The sequence below is a fragment of the Canis lupus genome, chromosome 6, assembly GCF_003254725.2.
Source record: "Canis lupus dingo isolate Sandy chromosome 6, ASM325472v2, whole genome shotgun sequence".
Taxonomy (NCBI): Eukaryota; Metazoa; Chordata; class Mammalia; order Carnivora; family Canidae; genus Canis; species Canis lupus.
The window spans coordinates 18,265,975-18,293,586 of NC_064248.1; the positions used below are offsets into that span (position 1 = coordinate 18,265,975).

Consider the following 27,612-nt stretch of genomic DNA (forward strand, 5'->3'; position numbering starts at 1 on the left):
CTCCGCACTGCTCCTTCCAGTCTACACCTGGCCTGACTCCGGGCACATTTGATTTTGCAAGCCTCACTCATGACTCTGCAAGCGCAAGCGAGATCCTGCCATCTCTATTTCAAGGAGGCAAGGCAGAGGCTCTGAACTCGTGGGATCAGCTCAAGATCACAGAGCTGGTATGTGGTGGGCCCCCTAGAACTCCTGCTCCAACCACAGTGCCTGGTGCTTGGAAACATTTTATGCACCGGGCACCAAACTCCAGGGGGCAGCTGGAGTGGCTGGAGGCGGGCGGTGCAGGACAGGTGCCTTGACCTTCCTGCAGGCCCCTCTCAGCCAATTCCCGTCACACACTCCTGTCCCTCATGCCCCGGCCCCTCACCATCTGTAGCTGAACCCGCTCCTGGGCCTGGCTCACAGTCCCCTGCAGGGTCCGTAGCAGCTGCTCTGAGTTCTGGACCTGGGCCAGGAGTACTTGCATCTGTGGGTAGGAAGCAAGGGTGAGGTCGGGGCCAGGAGGCAAGCAGCCAGGGACCCTGCTGGGACGGCGGCAGAGCGGGCCCCACCTGCTTGGCGCAGTCTTCGTTGCTCCGTCTCAGGCCCTCCTGCAGTTCGTCCCGCTCCTGGCTCATGCTCTCCAGGTCCTTCTGCAGCTGCCGCCCCTGCCACAGATGCCAGCCTCAGTCTCAGCCTCCAAGCGGAGGCCTGCACTCCTCACTGTGCCCCTTGGGGCTGCTTCTGCATCACAGGGGCTAGGCAGGGGTGGGGGGACAGCTTCCAACTGGCCCCCCTGCTTCTGTGGCCCGAGCCCTGGTTCTAGCTCTGGGTGTGGACGCAGCAGGTGCTCAGTGAGCATCCGGGGGAGGAAGAGGATGTGTGCCCCTGGGTGGGCTGCCCCGCCCCCTCCACTCACCTCTGTTTGCAGCTGCTCCCACTGGGTGTCAGGCACGAGCTGGTAACCAGGAGGGGGCAGGTAGATGCCCTCGGGGACCAGGGTGCCCGTGGACACCAGAGAGGCTGTCTCCTCCTGCTCGGGGCTCAGGCCCTGGCGGCTGCGGGGCAGGGAGGTGCTGCCGGCCCCACCGCCGAGGGAAAAGGAAGAGATGGAGGCACTGTCATCACAGTTGTGGGCGAAAGCTTCGGCCGCTGCACCACCGTCTCCACTCAGCTCCTCGAGAGGCTCCAGCGGGGGCGATGGGTCCCGGGACAGAGTCAGCAACTCCGTGGAGCCGTGCAAGGAAGGGGGGTGCCGGGGACGTCTCTAGGGGAAGGATCAGGGAGGAGGCTGGGGGGCCAGGGTCCTGCAGTGCCCCCTCTTCCCGCCGTACCCCCTGGCCGCCCCCTCACCTGGATCTCTTGAATCAGTTCCTCTGCCCTGAGCAGTTTTGCCTTCAGCTCCTCAATCTCTTGCTCCATAGGCAGCACGATCTCCCGAAGCTTCTCCGAGTCCTCATGGGCCTGGAAGAAGGGGGTTAGGTGGTAGCAGGCCCCCCTCCCCCATCTCTAGACAACTGGAACCCTCAGGTCTGTGCCGAGCCTTCTCTCTAAGCATGTCAACCCTTCTAATCCTCCCAAGGAGGTGCTGTCCATCCCCATTTTATTTTATTTTGTTTATTTATTTTTTAAAGATTTCTTTATTTATTCATTCAGAGAGAGTGAGAGAGAGGCAGAGACACCGGCAGAGGGAGAAGCAGGCTCCATGCAGGAAGCCTGATGTGGGACTCGATCCCAGGTCTCCAGGATCACACCCCGGGCTGCAGGCGGCGCTAAACCGCTGCCGCCACCAGGGCTACCCCCATCCCTGTTTTAAAGATAAGAACACAGAGGCTCTGAGAACTTACACGACTTGCCCAGGTCCCACAGGAGGCAAAGGGGCTGAAGTCATGACCATCTGCCTGGTGCCCACTCACTCATCATCCTTTCCTTCCCCACCATCCTTTTTCACTTGTATTTTTTATCACAGGCGCTTACATTTGTAGTTGAACACATGCCCTAAATCCTACACCACCATCTACATTTTTCAGCTTCCCTGTAACTAAGCATAGTCACATGACTCATTTCTAGCTAATGAAATGTTAATGCAAACTTCCGGGACAACTCCTTCAAGGGACAGGGTGTGCTTTTCTTTACTCCTCCTCCTCCTTGATGCTTAGACTGTGGACATGATGGCTGGCACTCCAGCGGTCATCTTGGACTGTGAGGCAATAAGCTACCATGGCAATACAGTAACATAACAGGAACCTGTGTTCCTGATGACTTGTTGAGCTAACATCATTCCTGGAATGTCTATCTGTGGATTTTAAGAAAAATAAACTTCTATCTTATTTAAGCTACCGTTGATTTGGGTTTTCAAATCTCATCCTAACTGATATGTCATTTACTCCCATCACCCCCGCATTGCTGGCCATTTCTTTTTGGTCTGTTTTCAGGTTTGAGATCCTGGTGAACTTGCAAAGCCAATGGCCTCTGGCCATCTCTACCTGGATGTCACACAGGCTCCTCTATTCAAGTACAGCCAAGCACTTACAACGCTGTTTGTCCCCCTATGGGCATCAGGTCACCTGCCCAGCTGTCCAAGGCTGAAATCTGCCAGTCACCCAACCTCTTCTGATCCATGCCATTTCTACCTCTTGAATCACTCAAACACCTGTCTCAAGGAAGCTCAGTTTAACCCTCCAAATCCCTTCTGTGAAAAGTTGCAACAGCAGAGTAAGCCTGAATGGCCCAAATAAAAACACTTCTGGTCCCATCCGAAGTCCTGGAATACACGCTCTGCAGATGCCCGTGCACTGGGCGGACATGGCCGATGCAGGAGGTGGGTGGGGACTGACTGCCCGAACCTACGCCTGCTGTCCTTCTGCTCGCTGCACTAGGCTACTGCTCGGCAGGGCCCTCTCCCTCACCCACCGTGGAACTGCTCCCTAGCATCACTGGCAATGCAAGCAGCAGCCTCTGCTGGGAAGCCGTGGGTTGCAAGCCTCCTTTCTCAGGCTCCTATTTGGATCTTTGTGTTTCTATCCAGGCCATCTTCCCGAGCCTTTGCTTCCTCCTGCATGAAATGAGGTAAGCACCTACACTACCTCACAGGGCTGCTCTGAGGATCAAATGAGGTAATGATGTGAACTCGTTTTGAAAGACTGAAGTCTGGGAAATCAGTTCCCTACCACATCAAGGGGACACCGATGATAAAGGCGGTGATAAGCCACAGAGATTAAGAACAAGATTTTTAGAACCAGACTGCCTAGATTTTTAAATTCCTACTCTGCAGGCTACCTGGGTGGCTCAGTGGTTGAGCATTTGCCTTTGGCTCAGGTAGTGATTCCAGGGTCCTGGGATCGAGTTCTGCAATGGGTTCCCCATAGGGAACCTGCTTCTCCCTCTGGCTATGTCTCTGCCTCTCTCTGTCTCTCATGAATAAACAAAATCTTAAAAAAAAATAAACAAAACAAAATAAAATAAATCCCTCCTCTGCATTTTATATGTATAACCCGGGAGATTTACTGAACTTTTCTTAACCTTGCCTTACTCATCTGTGAAATGGGCCAATGAGGAAAGCTTGGAGACAGATCTGTCAAGCACTGTTCTCAGGGCCTGATGCACAAGTGCCGTCCTTAAGTGTCAGCTCCCTTCCCCTTACGTGATCTCCTTCATTTTGGAGGCAAACAAATCGAGCCATCCTGCCAGGAAGCAGTAAAGCCAGGACCTTGCCCAGTACAGAGTCAGTATGTGACACACCTGGAATTATTACTGGGTGCCCTGCTCCCCACCATCTGGGAATGGGACTCCAACAATCCCTCTGCCCCGTGGTCACCTTGGCTGCCTCAACATCTTTCCAAATCCTGGGGAGTGTGTGTGTGTGTGTGTGGGGGGGGGGAGTCACCCCAACCTTTTCCATCTGCTTCTCCAAGGAATCCAGGGGGTGAGCCCGGGACAGCAGCTGCTTCAGGCGCCCCAGCTCCCGATCCTTCTCCTCACAGTCCTGCTGCTGTTGCTGCCGCTCCTGCTTCAGGGAAGTGATCTGAGCTTCATAGCTGCTGATGGAGTCTGGAGAGGTGGGGAGGGCAGAGGAGAAAGGGTCAGCGCCCTGGCTCTACCTGTGGGTGACGACGGGGGGGGCTCTTTACCCCCATCGCTCTCTGCGAGGCCATTTATCAGAGCGACGGAGGCCATGGGCTTTGTGGAGAGATGGCCCTGGGCCATCGGCGTCCTCAGCTGCGAAACGAGGACACTAACGAGTACCCCACAAGCTTGTTGGCAAATGAGATGACATCTGGAAGGTGTTCAGCCCTCCTCCCGGTACACAATAAATGAGGAAGATATGATCTCTATTCTCATTGCTATGCACCAGTAACGAGCAACCTCCAATAACAGTAGTGAATTTTTACTCTGGGCCAGACTCTGAGCTGGGTTCCGGAAACAGAGAAATGAATCAAACACAAAGGCTGACACCAGAAACCCACATTCTGATGGGGAAGGCAGCTGTGGGAACAGCTACAGAGGAGCGTGATATACAGCTCCAAGAGGACCATTCTCGGGCTTGTGGGTCTCAGAGGAGGAGCTCTCCAGTCTGCTTGCCTGGCCAGGAGAGGACACCGGCAGGCAGTGGAAGAGACAAGAGACAGACTAAGTCACAGGACCAGCCTGAGAAAAGGCTCAGTGGGGAAGTGGATGGTGTATCTGGGGCAGGCTGGGCATGTTGCAAGAGTTAGAGTGAAGGTGCCTGAGGAGAGATGCCAGAAAGGCGGGACAGGGTGGTAGTGGATGGCTCCTGAGGCCCTGAATGCCACACCAAGGAGTTTGAAATTTGTCCTACGGGTTAGTGGGAGGTGGAGGTGATGCTGGGTGGCACGGGGCCACTTTTTTTAAAGATATTTTTTTGAGAGAGAGTACGCATGTGTGAGTGGCAGGGGCAGAAGGAGAGAGAGAATCTTAAGCAAGCTCCACTCCCAGCATAGAGCCTCGTGCAGAGCCCCATGTAGGGCTCAACTCGAGACTTGACTTCACACCCGTGAGAGCATGACCTGAGACGAAATTAAGGGTCACTTAACTGACTAAGCCACCCAGGCGCCCCCCTAAAGTTTCTTTTTTTAAGTCATCGCTCCAACCAATGTAGGGCTCAAATTTACAATCCCAAGATCAAGAGTCCCATGCTCTACCAACTGAGCCAGCCAGGCGCCCCACCACTTTTTATTTGCATAGTTATTTATTTTAACATGTACTAACATTTGAAGTAAAGATTCTCTTTCCAGACTACCTGGGTTCAATCTTCTGCTTTCTAGTTGTATGACCTGGGGCAAGTTATTTAACCTCTCTGGGCCTCAAAGCATCCCCTGCAAAATGGAAACAGATACTAATTCCTACCTCATGGAGATTGTTATGCAGACTAAATACTCATAAAGTGGTGTCCCTGGCTGCCTTAGTCAGAAGATCATGCAACTCTTGACCTCAGGGTTGTGAGTTTGAGTCCTAGGTTGGATATAGAGATTACTTAAGTAAATAAAATTTATTTATTTTTAAAGATTTTACTTATTTATTCATGAGAGACACACAGAGAGAGAGGCAAGACATTAGAGGGAGAAGCAGGCTCCTCACTGGGAGCCCAATGTGGAACTCTATCCCTAGACCTGGGATCACACCCTGAGCCAAAGGCAAATGCTCAACCGTTAAGCCACCCAGTCGTCCCAAATAAATAAAATTTATTTATTTATTTACTTATTTATTTAAAGATTTTATTTATTCATTTGAGAGATATAGAGATAGCAACAGAGATAGAGAGAGAGAACATGACCAGGGAGGAGAGGGAGAAGCAGGCTCCCCGCTGAGCAGGGAGCCTGATGTGGGGCTTGATCCCAGGACCCTGAGATCATAACCTGAGCTGAAGGTAGACGCTTAACCGATTGAACCACTCAAGCACCCCCAAATAAATAAAATTTAAATAGATAGTCATAAAGTATTTAACTCAGAGCCTGGCACATAGTAAGTGCTCAACAAATGTTAACTATTGGGGTACCTGGGTAGCACAGTCAGTTGAGCATCCGACTCTTGGTATCAGCTGAAGTCGTGATCTCTGGGTTGTGAGATCAAGCCCCAAGTGGGGCTTCCTGCTCAGTGGGGCGTCTGCATCTTCCTCTCCCTCTGTGCTCTCTCTTGTCTCACTTTCTCTCAAATAAATAAATAAAATCTTAAAATAAAACAAATAAACGTTGACTTTTGTTATTATTATGACTACAGGTATGCTGCATTTTTCGAAAGTTCACATTACACCACTTCACTTTTACAAAAATCCTGTATTAGTACCTGTTTTTACTAACTAAAAGAAACCAAAGAGGATTTTCACTTTTGCAAAAAAATGGCAAAAGGTGAAAATGGTGGTTAGTGCTTGTTTTGCAGAGCCCTCAGAGGCAGTGTGCACCCCAAGCAGCCACAGTGGCACTGCCACGCCCCTTGCCAGGGCACTACACTCAGCCTCTCAGTATCATGGCCTTGAACTGTGTGAGCATCTTGATTTATTTTATGCATTCATGAGCAAAATGGGTCGTAAAGTATCAGAAAAGGGTGGTAAAGTATCAGAAAAATCATAAAGTATCAGGGATTATTTTTTAGATCTGGGAATACTCAAAAAATTTTCCACATAAATTAGTGGTAATTGTGCCTTCACCTTCATTTTACACGCTATTTTGGTTTAGAAAATTTTCATAGGAATGCTTGAATTTTGGATAGTGGGGGAAACCTACATTATTATCATTTAGGACACAGCTTCTCTCATACGGACAGGAAATTTCTTTTCTTCATCATTATTTTTTTAAGTTTATTTATTTAAGTAATCTCTACACCCAACATGGGGCTTCAACTCATAACCCTGAGATCAAAAGTTGCATGTTCCTACCAACTGAGCCAGCTAGGTGCCCCAAACTTTTTCTTTTTCCTTTCTTTTTCTTTTTCTCTTTTTCTTTCTAGATTTTATTTACTTATTTGTGTGACTATCATAAATAAGTAAAAATTTTAAAAAATTAAAATAAAATAAATGTGAGGGGTGGAGAGGGGAGAGAGAATCCTTTATTTTTTTTTAAAGATTTCACTTATTTATTCATGAGAGATACACAGAGAGAGGCAGAGACACAGAGGCAGAGGGAGGAGCAGACTCCATGCAGGGAGCCCAACGTGGGACTCGATCCCAGGTCTCCAGGATCACGCCCTGGGCCGAAGGCAGGGGCTAAACCGCTGAGCCACCGGGAATCCCGGGGAGAGAGAATCTTTTTTTTTTTTTTTTTAATTTTTATTTATTTATGATAGTCACGGAGAGAGAGAGAGGCAGAGACACAGGCAGAGGGAGAAGCAGGCTCCATGCACTGGGAGCCCGACGCAGGACTCGATCCTGGGTCTCCAGGATCACGCCCTGGGCCAAAGGCAGGCGCCAAACCGCTGCACCACCCAGGGGTCCCCCGGGGAGAGAGAATCTTAAGCAGACTCCGTACTCAGCACAGAGCCTGACATGGGACTCGATATCGCCACCCTGAGATCATGGCCTGAGCTGAAGTCAAGAGCCAGAGGCTTAACCAACTGAGCCACCCAGCACTCCCCAAAAATGGGTCTAATTTAAAGAATAAATAGTAAGTAGATAACAGAGTAAGTTGTATGAGGAGATAACCATGGTGCACAGATGGTATGTGGATGCCTGCAGTGTGGATACAGACCCATAGAAGTCTGGAGCCAGCAGTGGTTGTGAGAAAAGGAAATGACATGGTGAGATGGGAATTTTAGGAAGTTTACTGTGGAAGCCAATGTCAAGGCCAGACTACAGGGCCAGACCTGTGAGAAGGCTGGGGGCACGCTCTAGGGGAGTTATCCAGAACCTCACTTCAGCAGGGGCCACGGAAACAGAGGAGTGGGAGAGGGCTGGAAGCAATTTCAGAGACTAGAGTAGAAGGGGGAAATAACAACGTTGGCTGGCGGGGTGGGGGAGGGTGGAATCTGGGGTATCGGGAGCTGGTGCAGCTCAAGGACAGAATGGAAGGGAGGACAGAAAGTCTGAATATGTGTAGGGCAGTACAAATGTACGAGTGCTTGTGGAAGGAAGGAAACCAGAGGGTTAGACTCACAGCGATGGGGCCCAGGGCTGAGTCTGAAACCCAGAGGCTTACATGAGGCTGGTTCCAGGAACTGAAAACTTGCCCATCTTTCAGGGTTGATCAGTCATCAGTGAGGGACCAGAAATGACACCGGGCAAGGGAAGAGGTAGGAGCTCAGAACTAAACTTAGTTGGAACCCAATAGAGCTGCTTCTAGCAGGGGCAGCACCTCTATGCAAATCAGAAAAGGACACCCCTTCCTCTGGGCCCTGAGGCCTGCCCCATGCTAGGCAGCCCCATTAACCTACCCCACAGCACATCTGGGCCCTCTGATCGGGGCTGCCTCACCTTTCAGGATGGCCTGCAGCGAAGCCACCTCCTCTTGGCACTGCCGCTGCACTGCAGCCACGGCCTCAGCCTTCGTGCTCTCGCTCACCTCCGCCACAGCCTTCATGGTCTCCATTTCTGCCAGGGCGCCTGCCAGCTCAGCCCGCAGCCGGCTGAGCTCTGACTCGGTTTCAACCTCCGCCCCCTCTTGGGGTTGGGGGTCCAGGGCTGTGGAGGACAAGGATCAACCTTTTTCCCCATCACTCCCAGGTTCCCCTGTACCCCCAGACTCTCAAATCTATAAGTACTGCAACCTAGCGCTTGCTGCCACGGTCCTCCCACCCCCACCTGGCCCCGCCCCGCTCACCTGGCCCCGCCTCCTTCTCACCTCGCTCTGCCACGTGCTGCTTGGAGCCCCGCCTTCCCCCTCCACCCACCTCTTCTCCCAGACGAGACCCCTCCCTTCCAATGGTCCCGCCCCCTCCCCCACGGTGCCGCCTCTCACCTGCCGAGGGCCCCCTCGACGGCCGGGCCACGCCCCCTCCTCGGTGGCCGCAGGCCCCGCCCCCTCCCTCCAGACGGCGTGGCCCCGCCCCTTTTTCCAGTCTCCCCTCACCGCCCCCCATCCGCCCGCTCCGAGCTCGGCCCCGCCTCCGGCTCCACCGCCCCTCGCGTGCATGGACGCGCCCTCACGTACCGGCCCCCGGCCGCCGTGGCCAGCCATCCTCGCCCGCGGCCGCCGGCGCAGCCGCCGCCATCGCCTCCGCGCAAACGGCGGGTTCCAGCACTCCCCGGTGACGGCGCTCACCCCTTCCGGGTCTCCTCGGCTGTTTCCGGATCCGCTCGGCTGTTTCCGGATAGGCCCCGGGCTCGAGGCCCAGGCGGGAGTCGGGGCCCGATTGCCGAGCCCGGGCCGAAGATTTCCGAGTCGCAGCGCGAGCCCGGCCGCGGGCCCACGCCCCGCCCCGCCCCGCCTTCTTTCCTGGGCAGCGCTGTTCCAGAAGGACGCTTGTCCTTCAAACCCTGAAGAAGTGCTTTCATCAAAGGCCTTCTGGCATTTCCGCGTGACCTTGGAGGGTCTGCTCAAGTTACACCTTCTCCGGGACGCCCGCCTCGGCCTAAAGGGGGTGAAGCTTCGCGGTCTCTTCCGAGCCCCGCAGCCAGCTCCTCGATGGTCCCCTGACCCCCTTCCGCCGGGGCGCGGCTCGCATGACAGCGAGTTGTGGCCGAGCCTGCCTGCACCTCTGCCCTGGTAGAGCGTCCCTCGGGGCAGGGCTGCGTCGGCTTCACTTTTCAGGGCGCCGGAGTCCCGCGTAGTCCGTTCGAGAAGTCGGAAACTTCCACGTCCCCGCCCCCACCTTGATACTCAACCAGTCAGGGCTTCCTGCTAATCCCCCCCTCCCCGCCCCGCCGCCCCGCCGCCCCGCCGCCCTTTCCTGGGCCTCTCAAATCCCTCCTCTCCTCCCGGGGCCCCTGCCCTAAATCAAGGTCTCATTATCTGTGAACTTTCCAACAGGCGACCTGACATCTTCCCTTGGGCGGTGACAGGCAGCTCAAACTTAGGTCTAGGATCTTGATTCTCATTCTCCCAAGCCCGTTTCTCCCTCTTTGAAGTACATTCCAGGAGCCTGCAAGTCCTGTAAACCTCTACCTCCAAAGGACTGAATATTCCAGAAGGTGTTCCTTTTTCTTCTCTCCACTAACGCCATCTCTCTCCTAGACTTCCATAACGTCTCCTGTTTCCCTGTGTCACCTTTTGGCTCCTTTAGTTAATTCTCAAAGCGTTTAGAGTGATCTTTGCAAAAACATCATATGTCAGCTTAAAATCTAGTTCAATGCACGGGCAAAGGACAGGAATAGACCTTTCACTGATGTCACGGATGGCAAATATGCGCAAGAAAAGACTTTCGCAGTCATCAGCCATTAGGGAAATGCAGATTAAAACCACAAGGAGTTATCAGTACAAACCTACCAGGATGGCTAAAATTTAAAAAAAGAGTGATAATACCAAATGCTGGTGGGTATGTGGAAAAACTGGATTTCTCTTATATTCCTGGTGGTAAATGTAAACGGTATAGCCACTCTGGAGGTGCCTGACTGATCAAGAGCATGTGACTCTTGATCTTGGGGTACCGAGTTTTAGCCCCACATTGGGTGTAGAGATTACTTAAATAAACAAGCAAACTTCTAAAAAACAGTTCCTAACAAAACTAAACATGACCTTACTTGAATACTAAACTTTTCCCCACCTCAGAAGTCACATTCTTCATGAGGCCTTCCCTGACCATCCTGTCTCAAGGAGCTACCTGTATCACCGATCCATCATTAGATAACTTCTCACCATTTGAAATTGTTTACTGATTAACTTGCTTATTACCTGTCACTCTTTGCCCTTCCAAGTCCCCAAAACTTGAATCAAAACTCTATGAAGTGTCTTGTCTCCTGCTATTTCCCCAGCACCTAGCACAGGGCCTGATTACAAAAAAAAGGTGGGCGGGGGGTGGGGGGGGGGAACACACCTGGATGGCTTAGCTGTTGAACATCTGCATTTGGCTCAGGGTGTGATCCTGGAATTCCGGGATTGAGGATCCCTGCAGGAGCCCACTTTTCCCTCTGCCTGTGTCTCTGCCTCTCTCTGTGTTTCTCATGAATAAATAAATAAATAAATAAATAAATAAATAAATAAATAAATCTTTAAAAACAAACAACCAAAACATAGTAAATAAACATTTGGGAGGCAGCCAGGTGGCTCAGCGGTTTAGTGCTGCCTTCAGCCCAGGGTGTGATCCTAGATGCCCCGGGGATTGAGTCCCAAGTCGGGCTCCCTGCATGAGGCCTGCTTCTGCCTGTGTCTCTCTGCCTCTCTCTCTCTCTGTGTCTCTCATGAATTAATAAATAAAATCTTTAAAGAAAATAAAATAAACATTTGATGAATAAATAAATGAATGAAGAATGAACACTTTGCTTAGTGATCTCTCTGGCCTCTCTCTACTCTCCCCCTCCACATTGCAGCCAGCCAGTGAGAGTTTTAGAAAATGCAAATCTGGCCAGATTAGGGGTGCCAGGCTGGCTCAGCATGAGGAGCAAGTGACCCTTGATCTCCTGGTCAGGTTGTGAGTTCAAGCCTCATGTTGGATGTAGAGATTACTAAAATAAGTAAACTTAAAAAGAAATCTAGCTAGGTTAACTCCAGTTTATAAATCCCCAGCAGCTTACTGCCCATAGTGGCTGACTGCCCTAAGATTCCCTGTGTGTGAGGCAGAGTTTCTTGAAAAGGTGAAATGAAGATGATAACAGCTCCAGTCAACTATTAGGCTTGGAGTTTATCCTGAGACCCTGGGAGCCTCTGAAGGCTGTTGAGCAGGAGACACACTTGACTAATACCAAGGAAGTTCTTTCTGTGTGGAGTATAGGTAAAAGCAAAAGAGGCAGAAGACAGCCCACAACAAAAGAGGCTGTTGATGTGGTTCTGATTGGAAGGGAAGAGTCCAATAAGAGGAGGAAGTTGATCCTAGAAATATTTAGGATGAAAACTGTGCTAGCCTTGGCAACTGAGTGCATGAGAGGGAAGTGAAGAGAAAGTTTTCTTTTGCTCTTCCTAATTTCCTTCCTTTTGTGGATGTTAAAAATAAAAGGTACTCTACCAGCGAAAACTGAGTTTAGGGATCCCTGGGTGGCGCAGCGGTTTAGCGCCTGCCTTTGGCCCAGGGCGCGATCCTGGAGACCCGGGATCGAATCCCACGTCGGGCTCCCGGTGCATGGAGCCTGCTTCTCCCTCTGCCTGTGTCTCTGCCTCTCTCTCTCTCTCTCTCTGTGACTATCATAAATAAATAAAAATTAAAAAAAAAAAAACTGAGTTTATTTGGGAAGAGCAGAGACTTGCAACTCAGAAGAGGCAAGCACACCAAAAACCATAGGCTAGCCCAACAAACAAAGGAGAGGAATGTTATTTTAGGGAGAAGGAAAAAGAAGTCAGGAGGGGTTGTTTGGAAGAAAGTCCACTGGGGAAAAGCAGGAGTTCAGGGCGATGATAGTTTCTTATTGGCTGAGTTGTAGGGGTGGTCTATTTCTTGTAGGAGACCCAACCTACATCCATCCTTCCTTTTCCTACATCTTTTCTTGTAGGAGACCCAACCTACATCTTTCCAACCTACATCAACCCACCCAGGGCCTGTAACTGGTGACTGTTTCCCTGGAGGGCTTTTCTGTTGGGTCTGTAATTTACTGGGCTTCCTATGATTGGGGTTGGGTGGTACAGCATGAAAGCTCCCCCTCTGGCCTGGTTTCCCTTGAGGGACTCTCATGCTCTGGCGGAACAGATACTTAATTGAGCACCTACTAGATGCTGGAGAGCGAGACAGGAAAGATCCCTGTTGTGAAAGAGCAAACGTTCTGCCACAGGAAGCAAATGAGGGATGAACAAAGAAACAAGCATATTTGGGAACCAGGCAAATGCTGGGAAAGAAATAAAAGTGGGGTGTGAAATCAAAAAGTAGGTGGGAGGGGGTGTTAGGGAAGACCTCTGTGAGGAAGTAACATTTGAATGGAGGCCTGAGGGATGAAAAGGAGCCAGTGAAGCTGAGACCCTGAAGACTGAAGAGCCGAGGGTACATCCAGGAGGAAGAGCAGCAAGGAAGTGCGAAGGCTTTATTTGGAGTGATGGCTGCCCTGAGCAGCGGAGGGTGGAGGTGGGAACTGCAGCTGGGGGAGCCTCAGGCCTTTGGAGGCCATGGCTTGGAGTGTGTATTTTAGGCAGAGAAACAGCCATTCTTGTTCTGAGCAGGGGGATGATGTGTGCTCATCAGGAAACTGCCCATGAGGCGGCTGGAAAGCTAATGAAGAGAACTGGACAGATTTTGTTGGACGGAAGGCAAACGGGGTCCTGCTACCTCATCTTCTCATTCTCCAATGCCCCACTCTCCCCCTCTGGGCCACCCCAACCCGACCAAAAGGAAGTGGGGGCCCTGACAGCTGGAGGGTCCCCTGGGGTTTGCCTGAAGCAAACAGGAAGCTGCAGCCCAGCAAGCCCCGGTCCTGGGAACCAGCAACTGAGAGAGCAGATCTCCTGGGTGCCTGGCCCCTTTCCGAGTGACTGCAGAGTGAAAGAAGTGCAGAGAGAGCCAGAGGAGGAGGGAGACGAAGAGACAGACGTTGGCGGGGGCGGGGGTGGGGGTGGGGGGGTGGGGTGGCAGAGCACAGATTTCAGAGTTGGGACCCTGGAGTTCTAGTGCACCACTAGCTCTTTTTTTTTTTTTTAAGATTTTATTTAGTTATGAGAGACACAGAGAGGCAGAGGCACAGGCAGAGAGAGAGGCAGGCTCCCTGTGGGGAGCCTGATACAGGACTTGATCCCCAGATCCGGAATCACCTTGAGTCAAGGCAGACGCTCAGCGCTCAACTGCTCAGCCACCCAGGCGTCACTATACCACCAGTTCTCGTGTGATCTCAGGCAACACTTTGCCCTTTGGGGGCCTCAATTTCCCCATTTCTAAGTGGGTTCCTTCCATCACCAAAGCAGGGGCTTCTTGGGGGAAGAAGTGGGAGACTAAGGGGCATTTGTCACCAGGCATGTCTTGGGTTTGCTGTGCAGGAGCTCCAGGGGCAGCCTGGCTTGTGCTCTTGGCCATTGACTGATGCTGTCTCTCAGTAACTGAGGGCCTACTATGTACTGGGCCCTGGGGACAAATGCCATAGGTACACCACCCTGTTTAATGTCCACAAACAAGGGACGCCTGGGTGGCTCAGTGGTTGAGCGCCTGCCTTTGGTTCAGGGTGTGATCCTGGAGTCCTGGGGTTGAGTCCCATATCGGGCTCCTTGCATGGAGCCTGCTTCTTCCTCTGCCTCTCTGTCTGTGTTTCTCATGGATAATTAAGTAAAATCTTTTTAAAAACTGTTCACAAACAAGATTTTAAAAAAAATATTTTAGTTATTTATTCTTGAGAGACACAGACATAGGCAGAGGGAGAAGCAGGCTCCTCAAGGGGAGCCTGATGCGGAACTCGATCCTGGGACCCCAGGATCCTGGATCCTGCCTTGGGCTGAAGGTAGACTGAGCTCAACCACTGAGCCACCCAGTGCCCCCCAAATGAGATTTTGCTAGCGCTATTATTATCCCCAGTTTACAGAGAAAGAAACCAGAGCTTAGAGAGATGAAGAAACTTAGCCAAGTGGTAGGCACAGAGTATTCTTTTTTTTTTTTTTTTTAAGATTTTATTTATTTATTCATGAGAGACACAGAGAAAGAGGCAGAGACATAGTCAGAGGGAAAAGCAGGCTCCATGCGGGGAGCCCAACGTGGGACTCGACCCTGGGTCTCCAGGATCACACTCTGGGCCGAAGGTAGTGCTAAACCACCGAGCCACCCGGGCTGCCCAGGCACAGAGCATTCAGTCAAGTCTTCCAGATCTCAAAGGATGTGTGACAGGCTGGTTTTACCGAGTGGGAAGGAGGCCCAAGAAATGCCAGTCGAAAAAATGAATGGGGTGTATGTGTGTGTGTGAAGAGAAATGGGTTTAAAGCCTGGGGTTAAAGAAGGGAAGGGGAGGAGAGAGCCCCCAAAAGTGGAGCCACTCAATTCAACAAATATTTATTGGGCCCCCTGCTATGCCCCAAGCACCGTCCCAGAGCACCGAGCATACAGTGTTGAACAAGACCAAGGCTCTGCCTCAAGGGGCTTACATTCTAGTGGGAGGAACAGAAAGTGAACAAGTAGACACACAAACAAGATCATTTCACACGGTGGTAAGTATCGGGATGAAAATAAAAGCGTGGCAGGGAGAAGACAAGTTTTGTGGGTCTAGAGGGGTGCATGGAGAAGGGGACTGGAGGTGTGACCACCCCTTCCTCCCTGGGGGACTGCCCGCTCGCCCGCCCCCACAGACGCTCATGGTTCAGTGCCCCCCAGGCCCCCGCCTGCCCCAGCATCCCCTGCGCGGCCAAGCTGGGTGCCCCGGGGAGTCTGGCCGCCATGCCACCTCCTCTCCTCCTCTTCTTCCTCCTCTTCCTTACACCCGAGGGAGTCAGGCCCCAGGAAACACTGCAGGTGGAGGCTAAAGGTATGTCCAAAGGGTACAGATGGAAAGAGTTGGGGGTGGAAACTTGGCTTCCGCTGGGTGCCCTCGGCCAAGGAACCCACCCTCTCTGGGCCTTCATTTTGTTATTTGCAAAATTCAGGGAGGAGTTGGGACTCTGAGAGCTCACACACTCCCAGCTGGTGGGGGGTGCTGGGTAATAATCCAGTGTGAGGAATGAAGGGGGCGAAGGGTTCCTCTCCCTCTTTCTTTCTCCTCAGAGGGAGGCAAAGCTGAGCTGCCATGCCTCAAAGTTCCCTCAGATGGTCCCCTTGAGCAGCAGGCCTGGTTTCAGGGGGCTCAGTCAGAGCTGGGCCTCTGGTCACAAGGCCTGGGCGTCCGGAAGGGGTCTCTGGGCATCCAGCTGTTCGTCTTCAACGTCTCTGACCAGATGGGGGGCTTCTACTTGTGCCAGCCGGGGCCCCCTTCCGAGCAGGCCTGGCAGTCCGGCTGGACAGTCAGCGTGGAAGGCAGTGGTGAGGTCTGGGCTGGGGCAGGGAGGGGCGGACGAGAAGAGGGAGGCCCAGCTCGGATGGAGGCCTTCAGCAGCTAAAACAGATTTGGGAGGAGGGGCTGGAGGGGCTGAGGATCGAGCATGCCTGCCGCTGGTTCCAGGTGGCTCCTCAAAACTCCTGTGGCTTTGTGACTTCAACACTGAGCTGTTCCATCTTTCACTCTCTCCTCTCTCTGAGTTGTCGTTCTTATCTCTCTCTCTGGGTCTTTGTCTCCATCTGTCTTTGGTTTTCTGGGTCTCTGTATCTCTCTGCCTTTCCTGGATGTGTCTGTATCTGGTTCTGGGTCTCTTCCCAGGGGAGCTCTTCCGGTGGAATGCTTCAGCCCTAAATGACTCAGGCTGTGGCCTGGGGAACCGACCCTCAGAGGGCCCCAAGCCCTCTTCTCGTTACCCCACAAGCTCCCAGCTGTACGTGTGGGAAAAAGACCACCCTGAGATCTGGGAGACAGACCCTGAATGTGCCCTGCCCCGGGGCACTCTGAACCAGAGCCTCAACCAAGGTAAGGTGCTGCGGAGATGCCGGGAAGGGAGGGTTTCAGGGATGAGGGGATGGTGATTGGGAATTGGAGGGTTTGCAGGGAGGAGACCCCAAGGATCACATTTTCCTAGCCTTGGCTCTCCCTGCCCCAGACCTCATCGTGGCCCCTGGCTCCACATTCTGGCTGCCCTGTGAGGTGCCCCCTGCCTTCGTGGCCAGAGGCCCCATCTCCTGGACCCACGTGCGCCCCAAGAAGCATAACATCTCCTTGCTGAGCTTAGACCTGAGGGAGGATGCCCCAGGCAGAGAGATGTGGGTCCTGGGCACCCTCAGCGGAGGGGCTGTTCTGTTGCTGCCCCAGGCCACAGTTCGAGATGCTGGTACCTATCGTTGTTACCATGGCAACAGGACCGTCGAGATGCAGCTGAAGGTCATTGCCCAGTCAGGTAGAGCTTCTCCCAATGGTGGGGCATCTGTGTGGGGCTCCTGGGAAGAACTGGGAGCCAGTCAACCTTGGCGCCCCTACCTGGGAGCTAGTACCAGACTCATCCCAAACCCCAGCTTCTATCCTGACCACTGACGCTACCTCTGTCCTCCCTTGTTTCCAAATCACTACTTTTCTGGGTCTCCTATCACTGGTTACTTCTTCCCAACTGCTTTGGTAGGGTCTTCCTTCTCCTCCTCCCCCCTCACTGTTGGACCTCTGAGGCCTCATCCTGTTCCATCAGTGCTCTCTCATTCTTGTTTACACACTCTTCCTGTTTGACCTCCTTTACTCCCATGACTCCTTAGGCCTCCACGCCTTAGTGACTTGATTCCAGGCTCCATACACCTCACCCCCAGCCATTTCCTGTCATTTGATGCCCCTGAAGGTTCAAAATATACAAAGTCATACTCAATATCTTCCCCAAGTCTTGTGGGTGTCTGTGTGTCAGTGAAGGACACTACCACCTGCCCATGGGCCAAAGCCAGGAACCTGGGTATCCTTCCTTTTCCTCACCCACCCATCAAACTGGTCACAGTGCTCTGCCCCTTCTTACTCCCTTGATATAATCCTCCCATGCTAACCGTAACCACAGTTCTCAAACTCAACCTCAACTTTCACTCTACACTTCACCCCAGTACATTGCTGCTTCCTACCTCTAACTTTGTGAATGTGACTCTGTCCTTCACTTTGAACATGACTGTCCTTAACTGCAGCAGGAAGCTGATCTTCATGCTCTCCTGAATCCCAACATAGTCTAACTATAGTAATGTTTTTTTTCTGTAGATACTGCCCTAGGCCTCAGGTCAGGCTCTGGGGCATGGTCCCGGACCTCAGAGGGAGGGAGGCGAGCCCCCCTGGTAGCTTGTGATTTGGGGGTTGTGTCTTGTCCATGTCCCCAGACTTATGCCCCTTTGAGGTCTTGAGGCTGGGGAGCAGCATGCCAGCCTGGGGTCCCTTCTCATAGCTGCTTCTCCCTCACAGTAAGGTACTGGCTGCTGGAGACTGGTGGCTGGAAAGTCCCTGCTGTGCCATTACTTTATCTGATCTTCTGCCTGGGTTCCCTGGTGAGCTTTCTTCATCTTCGAAGAGGTGAGTCATGTCCTCCAGCCTGTCTGCCCAACATACCCCATCTTCCCCAGGACCGCCCAGGACAGCTCACACCAGCCAGTCCGATAGCCACCTTTTCTCTTCCCATACCTCCCCCACAGATCTCCAGTCCTGCTTCCCACTCCTCTAACCGTCCTCCAACTTACTTTGAAGTCCCCTCCCCTCCATTGACCCAAGTGACCTCCCCCTGCCTCTTCTGATCACGCCCCCTCACTCTCACCAGCCCTGATCCTCAGGAGGAAAAGAAAGCGAATGACCGATCCCACCAGACGGTAATGACACGAGCGCCCCTGCAGTCTTTCATCCCTGCACTTTGGCTCAATGCTTTGCACTTACTGTGTCCTCCGCTCATCGTGTTATTCCCCACCTCTACCCCTGAATTACTGCCCAAGTTCCAAAGCTACCTCCTCTGTGAAGACCTCCTTGAAGTCATCCCAGACCCCTCTGTAAGCCGCGGCAGAACAGAGGAGCAAATACACGTGACTACATCTTAGGCGCTGAGGGCCAGACCTCACAGTGCAACTCCCGGTCCTCCTCCAGGTTCTTCAAAGTGACGCCTCCCCCGGGAAGCGGGGCCCAGAATCAGTACGGCAACGTGCTCTCCCTTCCCACGCCCACCTCTGGCACGGGTAGGAGGCACCGCCAGGTCACTGACTCCGAGCTGAACCCCACCCCTTTTCCGTCACTCCAATCCCGGGGCGCCCAGCCTCCCCGAGCTCAGAGCTCCGCCTTCAGAAAAAAAGAGCGCACCCCGGGGCGCGGAGTCCCGCCCAGACTCGAGCCCCGCCCCCAACGCCAGGGCCCGCCCCCAAAGCCCGTGGCCCCGCCCCCGGCGCTGGCCCCGCCCCCAGGTCGCGGGACCTGCAGTCTAGTTCCGAGAGCCACACCTCCTGAGACTGAGGCCACGCCCTCGGCTGTGGGTCCCGCCCCTCGGCTCCGGCCCGGGAGGCGCACCTGGCCGCCCCGCCCCCGCCGCCCCGGGACCTTCCCGTCCCCTGCACAGCCTCGCAGACCCTTAGCCTCGACCCGCGGCATCCCTTCTCCCTCGCTACCACGCTCCTTCCTCCAGGACGCGCCCTGAGGTGGGCTGCAGGCTTCGGGGCCGCCGTCCAGTCTTACGGAAGCCCGCGCAGCGACGTCCCGGAGGCTGGAGCCGCGGGGTCTCGGAGCCCGCCGCCGGCAGGTGCTTGGGGGACGGGGGGGGGCGGGGGGGTCCTCCCCTGAGGCTCTGTGGCAGGAATGCTGGACTGGCGGCGCCTGGAGGCGGGGGTGGGGGGGCCGTGACTCAGTTCCTATTCGCGTCCCTAAACCCCAGGCCCAGAAGAAGAGGAAGGGGAGGCCTATGAAGAGCCAGACAGTGAGGAGGGCTCCGAGTTTTACGAGAATGACTCCAACCGTGGGCAAGACCAACTCTCCCAGGGTAAGACCGCGCCCCCCCCACGGCTCCCCCACCTTCTCAGCCATGGACTGTGAGCCCACGCTGGACCCCCCTCCTTCTCCACTACCAGATGGCAGCGGCTATGAGAATCCTGAGGATGAGGCCTTGGGTCCTGAGGATGAAGACTCCTTCTCCAGCGGTAATTTGGGGTCCTTGTGGGGCCTCAGAGGCTTGGGAGGACCCAGTTGGCTGTGGAGCCCCTACAGGGCAGGAGTGATCTCTGGAGTTCTCTTCTTTCTGCAGCTGCTGAGTCTTACGAGAATGAGGATGAAGAGCTGGCCCAGCCAGTCACCAGGACAGTAGGTGTGTGTGAGGAGTGTCACATTAATGTGGGGTGTGTAGGGGAGTATATGTGTGACCTGGAGACCAGGAGGAATAACTTCCATCTCCCTTCTCTAGACTTCCTGAGCCCCCGTGGGTCAGTCTGGGACCCCAGCAAGGAGGCAACCTCTCTTGGTGAGAAATGCTAGGAACCGTCCCTGCCTTGCACAGATTGGGTTGACCTGGCCTCAGCTCTGACTCCAGGCTCAGCCTCAACCTTGACCTTGACTCTAACCCCAGGTGTAATTCTGGCTTTGGATGGATTCTAACACTAACCTCAACCCTAATCCTGATCCCAGTATTTACCCCAACCCTAACTTATGAACATCTATTCAGATCCTAGTGGGATTCCCGCCTGGATTTTGACTTGCCCATCACCCCGGCCCCCATGCAAACCACAGCTTTGACTCTAGCTGTCTCTACAACCTCTTCATGGCTCTGACTTTGACTTGTGCCAGTTCTGTTCTTGACAATGATCATAATCCAACCCACATCTGACCAAACTGTTAACAAGGGTCCCGAATGTGATGCTGACCCTAACCACCCCTTCCTAGTACGGCCAGGCCTTCCGCCTCCCTCTGCTCCTTAGATTCCCTCTGTATCTTAGGCTGCACTTCCCTTCTCCAAGCCCAGCGTGGCTCTAGGCCTTCACCTCTCCTGCCCAAGCAGGCTCCCAGTCCTACGAGGATATGAGAGGGATCCTGTATGCAGCCCCCCAGCTCCGCTCTGTTCGGGCGCAGCCTGGTCCCAGTCACGAGGAAGGTGGGTGCCTCTGCTGCTGTCCCCTGTTGTCCTCTGAGGCTCACCCCCTCCCAGCCTACTTCTGGCTCTAGATGCATCTTATCTTTCCTGGTCCTAACCAGATGCAGACTCCTATGAGAACATGGATAATCCCAATGGGCCAGAACCAGCGTGGGGAGGAGGGGGTCGCATGAGCACCTGGAGCACGAGATGATTCCCTTCAGGTGAGCTGGGAACAGTCCTCTAAGGAAGGGGGAGAAAGAGGAAGATGGTAGGAGTGGAAGTGGTTTTCAGGGAGGGAAGGGGGAAGGGGTTCCCAAGCCTGGTGTTCAGGGGGCGGGCTTCTGGAACCTCCCCATCACCATGTCTTCTACCTAGCCTGGGCCTCCTTAAGCTCCTCCTGAGATCTGTATCTGATCCTGAAATCTGGGAACCTAAGCAGACAGCGTCAACATCTGGAGCAGCATTGCCTTGGATATGTGTATCTGTGTGTGTGTATGTGTGTGCGCGCATATGTGTAAACCAATGAATCTTGGGCTCCCCTTGCACTCCTCCAATAAACTCAATGACTTTTTCCAATCCTATGACATAAATGCTGTGTATGGGAGGGGAAGGGAAGGTGAGTACTCCTATCCCCCACTCGAATCCAGCAGAGGAGGAAGAGCTGCATCCTGGGTACAGAGGGGCCTTTTTCCTCCTGTGGCTTGGCCTGCTCCCATCTCCCTCATTTGCCTGCCATTGCCACCATCCAGTTGTTGGGTGATTGCTTATCCAGTGGTGGTGGGTGCCCAAGGAAGAGGAAGCTGTCCAGGAAGGGTGGTCATCACTGGCATTTACTGAACATCTCATATATTCTAACATCAATCAGCTCATTTGATCTTTACAATAAGCGGGATGCCTGGGTGGCTCAGCAGTTTGGTGCCTGCCTTTGGCCCAGGGTGTGATCCTGGAGTCCCAGGATTGAGTCCCTCATCGGGCTCCCTGCATGGAGCCTGCTTCTCCCTCTGCCTGTGTCTCTGCCTCTCTCTCTCTCTCTCTCTCTGTCTCTCATAAATTAAAAAAAAAATCTTTGCAATAACCTCCCAAGGTCATTGAGAACTTAGGTATTAATCCACTTAAGTGCGTTGAGCACTTTTTTCTTTTTTTTTTCTTAAATATTTTATTTATTTATTCATGAGAGATCCACAAAGAGAGAGAGGCAGAGACACAGGCAGAGGGAGAAGCAGGCCCCATGCAGGGAGCCCGACGTGGGACCCAATCCAGGGTTTCCAAGATCATGCCTTGGGCCGAAGGCAGAGCTAAACCACCGAGCCACCTGGACTGCCCTACCAGTAGCATTTCATTTTATCTCTGGAGCAATCCTATGAGGGACAGATACCTAAAATTATTCTCATTTTACAGCTGAGAGAAGACAATGTCACAGAGAACTTAAATACTTTGATTGCTAATTGACTGTTGGTAACTTGCTTAAGCTCAATGACCCTCGGTTTTCCCAATTAAAGAAGAGCACTAGGGAGGGGGCATGGCATGGTTACTGTTATCTGCATAGTGGATTGAATTTTCCCATGGTGGTGTCACCAGGGGAGGTTTCTTTGACCTCTTCATGTTTTTCCTACCTGCCGGAGTCCCCTGAGTCCCCTGGCCCCCTGCCCATTCCTAGGGGCCAGCTTGCTTTGGCTTCTACCCCAGTCTTACGGGCAACACAGATTTCTGACCATTTGTGAGTTTCTCAGAGTGTTTCTCAGGTGTTTGTTACCGGAAGTTTAGTCAAAATGCAAGCCCATACTTTGGTGAGCCTTGGGGTTCTGATTTCTCATGGTGACTTTCCCAACCGCTACCTGTTGGATGGCTTGCTTGCTGCAACCCAGGGACTGTGGATGGATTTTTTGTTTTTGTCTGTCTTCTGTGCACAGAAGAAACAGCCTCTTCTCAGCTCTTAGCTTTGTACAGGGCACTCAGTTTCACTTCTCTGCTGCTCCTGGGGCCTCAGCGTAACCTCTGTCCCCATGTTGGTATTAAAACCCTAATCCTCAGGATCCCAGCATCCCTGTGGACTGCTTAACTTCAACCACTATTGCCGTTGTGGCTTTAATTTCCTTCTTTATTTCTGGCACTAGGAAGATTCGGTCTTGCTTTTGAGCTCAGATATCTATTTTAAAAAGAGGAAAAAGGAGGGGTGTCTGACTGGCTCAGTTGGTCCAGCATGTGACTCTTAATCTCGGGGTAGTAAGTTCGAGCCCCATATTGGGTGTACGGATTACTTAAAAATGAACTCCTGGGTGGTTCAGTTGGTTAAGGGTCTGCCTTTGGCTCAGGTCACGATCTCAGAGTTCTGGGATCAAGCCCCACATTGTGCTCCCTGCTCGGTAGGGAGTCTGCTTCTCCCTCTCCCTCTGCCTCACTTGTGTGCACTCTCTCTCTTTTTCAAATAAATACATAAAATCTTTAAAAAATAAAATCTTGATGTGCCTCAATGGCTGAGTCGGTTAAGCATCTTCTTTTGGCTCAGGTCATGATCCCACGGTCCTGGGATTGAGCCCTGCATCGGGCTCCCTGCTCAGCAGAGAGCCTGCTTCTCCCTCTTCCTCTGCTGCTACCCATGCTTGTGCACATTCTCTCTCTCTGTTTCAAGTCAATAAATTAAATAAATAAATAAATAAAATATTTTAAAAAAGAAGAAAGAAATACTGTATCTTGGATAGTGTATGTTTGGAGTTTGGGAGGTGGGATATGAACTTCTAGAATTACCTTGGGCTTCCATTTTGGACACAGTCCCTGTGGCAAAGAAAGATTAATAAGAAATCCAGATCTAGCTCAGCATTCAAAACCCTACTTTATCCTTCAGCCAAAATAAGCTATTTTGCCATAATCCCTGCCATTCCCTATTACTTTCATCCACCTGCTTTATTCCATTTCACTTTCCTGCCTGTGCCCGAAGCATCTGAGCACGTGACTCTGGGTGAAAGCTTCCTGCTTTCTTGGGGGTGAATCTATGTCAGAGTCTTTTCTATGCCCCTGGTGCCCAGCCAGGTGGTGGCAAAGATCAGGAGCTCCAGAAATGAGTGGGGAAGGAGGAGGGAAGGAATGACTCGGAAAAGCCCTGAGAGGTGAACTGCAGAGGATGGAGCCCTCCTGGGCCACACCACCCAGAGAAGTCTCGGGGGAAGTTGAGAAACAGAGGTGTGCCAGCTCCAGCCCACTGCTCTAGAATCAGCCTATCTGGGTTTGAATCCCAGTTCACCCCCTCTCTAGCTGTGTGACTCATGCTCTGTGTGCTGCAGACAAACATCTGTAAAATAGGGTAATAATTATACCTACCTTAATGAGTCTTAGATGTAAAGCTCCTGACACTGCCATAGTAAGCACTCAAAACAGTAGCCATTATTTTGATTTGGCATTTATTGGGGGGCCTCTGTGTGCCAGGAACCAGAGCGCACCAAGATCATTTGGATTGGGGCTCCTTCCAGTGCAGACTTCCCCAGGAGGAAGTCACACTCCAAAGCTTCTCCTCATCCACATGACCTGATTTTTTTGGCAGGGACTGGACCACTCACAGCTCTTGAGCATGGTTTGAGAAGAAAGAGGCTTGAGGGAAGTTCCAGGTCCTCAGGACTACCCCCTGCCTCCATAGTTTGCAGTAGCCTCTGGGTGGGGCCCACGGCTGGCAGAAGGGTTTTTGGTGCAATCCCTAGGGTCAACCTAATTACAAAGAGTGGCTGAAGGGGGGCACCTGGGTGGCTCAGCTGATTAGGTAGCTGCCTTTGGCTTAGGTTATGATCCCAGTGTCCTGGGATTGAGCCCCACATCAAGCCCTGCATCAAGCCCTGAATCAAGCTCTCCATTCAGCAGGGAACTTGCTTCTCCTTGCCCTCTACTGCTGCTCTCTCTTTCTCAAATCAATAAATCAATCTTAAAAAAAAAAAAAAAAAAAGTGGCTGAAGGTTTCCTCTACCAGAGCCTAGGTCCTTTGTCACTTGGTAAACAGCACCACCTGCTGGACCTGTGCGTCTTCAGTAGCCTGAGCTCAGCCCGCACAGAGGATTTGAGGTGGGTGAGGTGTGTGCTGATGGAGTTGGGGTGTATGTGTTGGGGGTATCAGTGTGGTGGAGGAGGAGGATGAAATAGGATGTGCGTGGTGATCAAGAAGCTGCACTACATGGATGTATGAAGTCCAAGTTATGTGAACATTATGTGTATGAGAGCCAATGGTACTGGTTGTGTGATGCGTGCTGATTGTGTGTGAAGTGTGGTGTGGGAGGTGTGGGGTGAGGTGTCCGGGGTCATACAGTTGGAGGTGATGTGGGAGTTGTGAAGTGTTGAGGGGGTAGGTCTGTGCTGTGTTGGGGTACATGATATGCAGGAGCTGCAAATAAGGTAGATGTGTGGAGGATATGTAGCTTCTGAAGTGCACAATGTGGTTGGTGGGTGTGTTGGGGAAATGTAATGAAAAAACAAAATCTTCTTCCAACTCTACCAAGGTAGTAGGAAAACCTCCACAAAACTTTTTTTTTTAAAGATTTTATTTATTTATTCATGAGAGATACAAAGAGAGAGGCAGAGACATAGGCAGAGGGAGAAGCAGGCTCCCTGTGGAGAGCCCAATGCAGGACTCGACCCCAGGACCCCAGGATCATGACCTGAGCCAAAGGTAGATGCTCAACCATTGAGCCAGCCAGGCACCTAACACAAAACAGTTTTTATTATGGAAAGCATTAAACCAAAATGTTACAGGCATTAACCTGAAGGATAATATTGTCATGGGCACCTGGGTGCCTCAGTTGAGCATCTGACTTTTTTCTTTTCTTTTCTTTTCTTTCTTTCTTTATTTTAAAGATTTATTTATCTATTTATGATAGACAGAGAGAGAGAGAGAGAGAGAGAGAGAGAGAGTGAGGCAGAGACACAGGAGGAGGGAGAAGCAGGCTCCATGCCGGGAGCCTGATGTGGGACTCGATCCCGGGACTCGATCCCGGGACTCCAGGATCGCGCCCTGAGCCAAGGCAGGCGCCAAACCGCTGAGCCACCCAGGGATTCCCTGACGTTTTTCTTTTAAATATTTTACCTATTTATTCATGAGAGACAGAAAGAGAGGTAGAGATATAGGCAGAGGGAGAAGCAGGCTCCATGTAGGGATCCCAATGTGGGACTTGATCACGGGACTCTAGGAACACACCCTGGGCTAAAGGCAGGCACTAAACTGATGAGCCACCCAGGCATCCCCTCTTGATTTCAGTTCATGGGGTGATCTCAGGGCCTGAGATAGGGCCCTGAATGGAGTTCTGTGCTGGATGTGGAGCCTGCTTAAGATTCTCTCTCTCTCTCTGCCCCACTTCCCCGCTCATTTATGCACTCTCTCTAAAAAAAAGAATACTGTCAGGTGTTTTTCCAGCAAAAACAGGAATAGCACAGAAATGCTATCCAGGACATGCAAGCTCTGACAAAATCATAGGACAGGCTGGAGAGGAACTGCTCTTTTATTGTGGAACAGAGAAGAGTTGGGAGGGGCTGTTATAAATAAAAAGTCCATTGGAGTGAACTGGGAGTTATGAACATAGTGGCTTCTCATTGGCTGAGTGGTGATGAGTGTCACATTGGCTGGGCTGTTGCTGGATGAAGGGAAAAGTTCCTTCTGCTGGGGTAGGCTTTTCCTCTTGCAAGTACAAGCTAAATCTTTCTTTTTCTAAGTTTCTTGTTGGTTCTGGAAAGGGGTGCAAGGAGTGATAGGACTTGAGAGCTCCCCCTGCTGGTCTCCCAGCTTTTAATTTTTATTTTTAAGTAAGCTCTGATGAGGGATAGAAGCAGAAAAATGTTCATTTTTAGCTCAGAAGGCTGACCTAAAGACTGCATAGTTCCAACAAGGATCAAATACATGCTGGCTGCTACATTCTTAAAGGGCCTCATGACTATATATGTCACCAATAGTATTGAACTGACTGATAAGCACCAGAGAAATCTTGTGAAGGTAGTTTTACAAGTAGAAATTCAAAGAAGAGGGGCACCTGAGTGGCTTAGTCAATTGAATATCTGATTCTTGATTTTCCCTTGGGTCATATTCTCAGGGTCCTGGGCTTGATCCCTGCATCAAGTTCCCAGTGGGGCTCCCAGTGGGGCTCTATGCCCAGCAAGGAGTCTGCTTGAGATTCTCTCCCTCTCCCTCCACATATGGTCCCTCCCTCTCTCTAAAATAACTAAATAAAATCTTTATTTTTTTAAAGATTTCATTTATTTATTTGACACAGATTGAGAGAGAGAGAGAAGGAGAGAGAGAGAAAGCGTGTGTGCACAAGCAGGGAAAGTAATAGGCAGAGGGAGAGGGAGAAGCAGACTCCCCACTGAGCAGGGAGCCTGAAGCAGGACTGGATCCTGGGACCCTGGGATCATGACCTGAGGCAAAAGCAGATGCTCAACCAACTTAGCCATTCAGGCACCCCACTAAATAAAATCTTTTTTAAAAATAAAAGAAATTCAAAGAAGATATTCATGATTTTTAAAAAGATTTTATTTATTTGGGGCAGCCAGGGTGGCTCAGTGGTTTAGCGCCACCTTCAGCCCAGGGTGTGATCCTGGAGACTCGGGATCAAGTCCCACGCCGGCTTCCTGCATGGAGCCTGCCTCTCCCTCTGCCTGTGTCTCTGCCTCTCTTTCTCTCTCTGTGTCTCTCATGAATAAATAAATAAATAAAATCTTTTTTTCCCCTGCGGGGAAGCCTGATGTGGGACTCTATCCCAGTACCCCGTGATCACTACCCGAGCAGAAAGCCAACACTCAACCACTGAGCTACCCAGGTGCCCCGAAGATATTCATGATCTAATAGTCTCTGCATGTCCCCTCTCTCTTGAGCACTAGGCATACAACTACCAGCTTCATATAGCATAAGTGCGGCTCTTTCTGCCCATGGGTCTTGTCCCCGTACTACAGTAAAAGCACCTTTTGCACTGAAAACAACTCAAGAATTCTTCCTTGACAACCCACTTGTGGCCGCACTTACACTCAAGGTGGGGCTTGAACTCAGGACCCTGAAATCAAAAGTCGCATGCTCTACCCACTGGGCCAGCCAGGTATCCCCAAACTT

General features: G+C 52.0%; 2 protein-coding genes across 8 annotated transcripts in view; one reads left to right on the plus strand and one right to left on the minus strand.

Annotated features, from left to right (window-relative positions):
• The window catches only part of RABEP2 (rabaptin, RAB GTPase binding effector protein 2), a 13,253-nt gene extending 3,527 nt beyond the window's left edge, over window positions 1–9,726 (minus strand). The window contains exons 1-7 of the mRNA XM_025415698.3: window positions 9,081–9,726; window positions 8,405–8,611; window positions 3,875–4,032; window positions 1,336–1,446; window positions 902–1,249; window positions 555–650; window positions 371–469 (exon numbers count right to left, since the gene is read on the minus strand). Coding sequence (XP_025271483.1) covers window positions 371–469; window positions 555–650; window positions 902–1,249; window positions 1,336–1,446; window positions 3,875–4,032; window positions 8,405–8,611; window positions 9,081–9,141 — 1,080 coding nt within the window. The 5' untranslated portion in view covers window positions 9,142–9,726. The remainder of the gene's footprint in view (window positions 1–370; window positions 470–554; window positions 651–901; window positions 1,250–1,335; window positions 1,447–3,874; window positions 4,033–8,404; window positions 8,612–9,080) is intronic.
• A 5,561-nt stretch (window positions 9,727–15,287) lies between these two features.
• CD19 (CD19 molecule) lies at window positions 15,288–21,119 on the plus strand. Of its 7 annotated transcripts, none has more exons than XM_025415685.3 (15): window positions 15,288–15,439; window positions 15,676–15,930; window positions 16,265–16,468; window positions 16,578–16,892; window positions 17,915–18,022; window positions 18,264–18,312; window positions 18,581–18,669; window positions 19,110–19,223; window positions 19,356–19,460; window positions 19,549–19,617; window positions 19,722–19,781; window positions 19,878–19,934; window positions 20,469–20,561; window positions 20,663–20,764; window positions 20,919–21,119. In XM_025415685.3, exons 1-14 carry the CDS (start codon window positions 15,352–15,354, stop codon window positions 20,752–20,754), a joined length of 1,698 nt encoding a protein of 565 aa, XP_025271470.1. In that variant the 5' UTR covers window positions 15,288–15,351; the 3' UTR covers window positions 20,755–20,764; window positions 20,919–21,119. The 7 variants fall into 7 exon arrangements, 6 of the variants coding, with proteins under 6 accessions (XP_025271470.1, XP_025271471.1, XP_048966866.1 ...); XM_025415686.3 differs by having other exon boundaries at window positions 16,599–16,892; XR_007411020.1 differs by lacking the exon at window positions 20,919–21,119 and having other exon boundaries at window positions 20,407–20,561.
• Window positions 21,120–27,612: the final 6,493 nt, after the last annotated feature.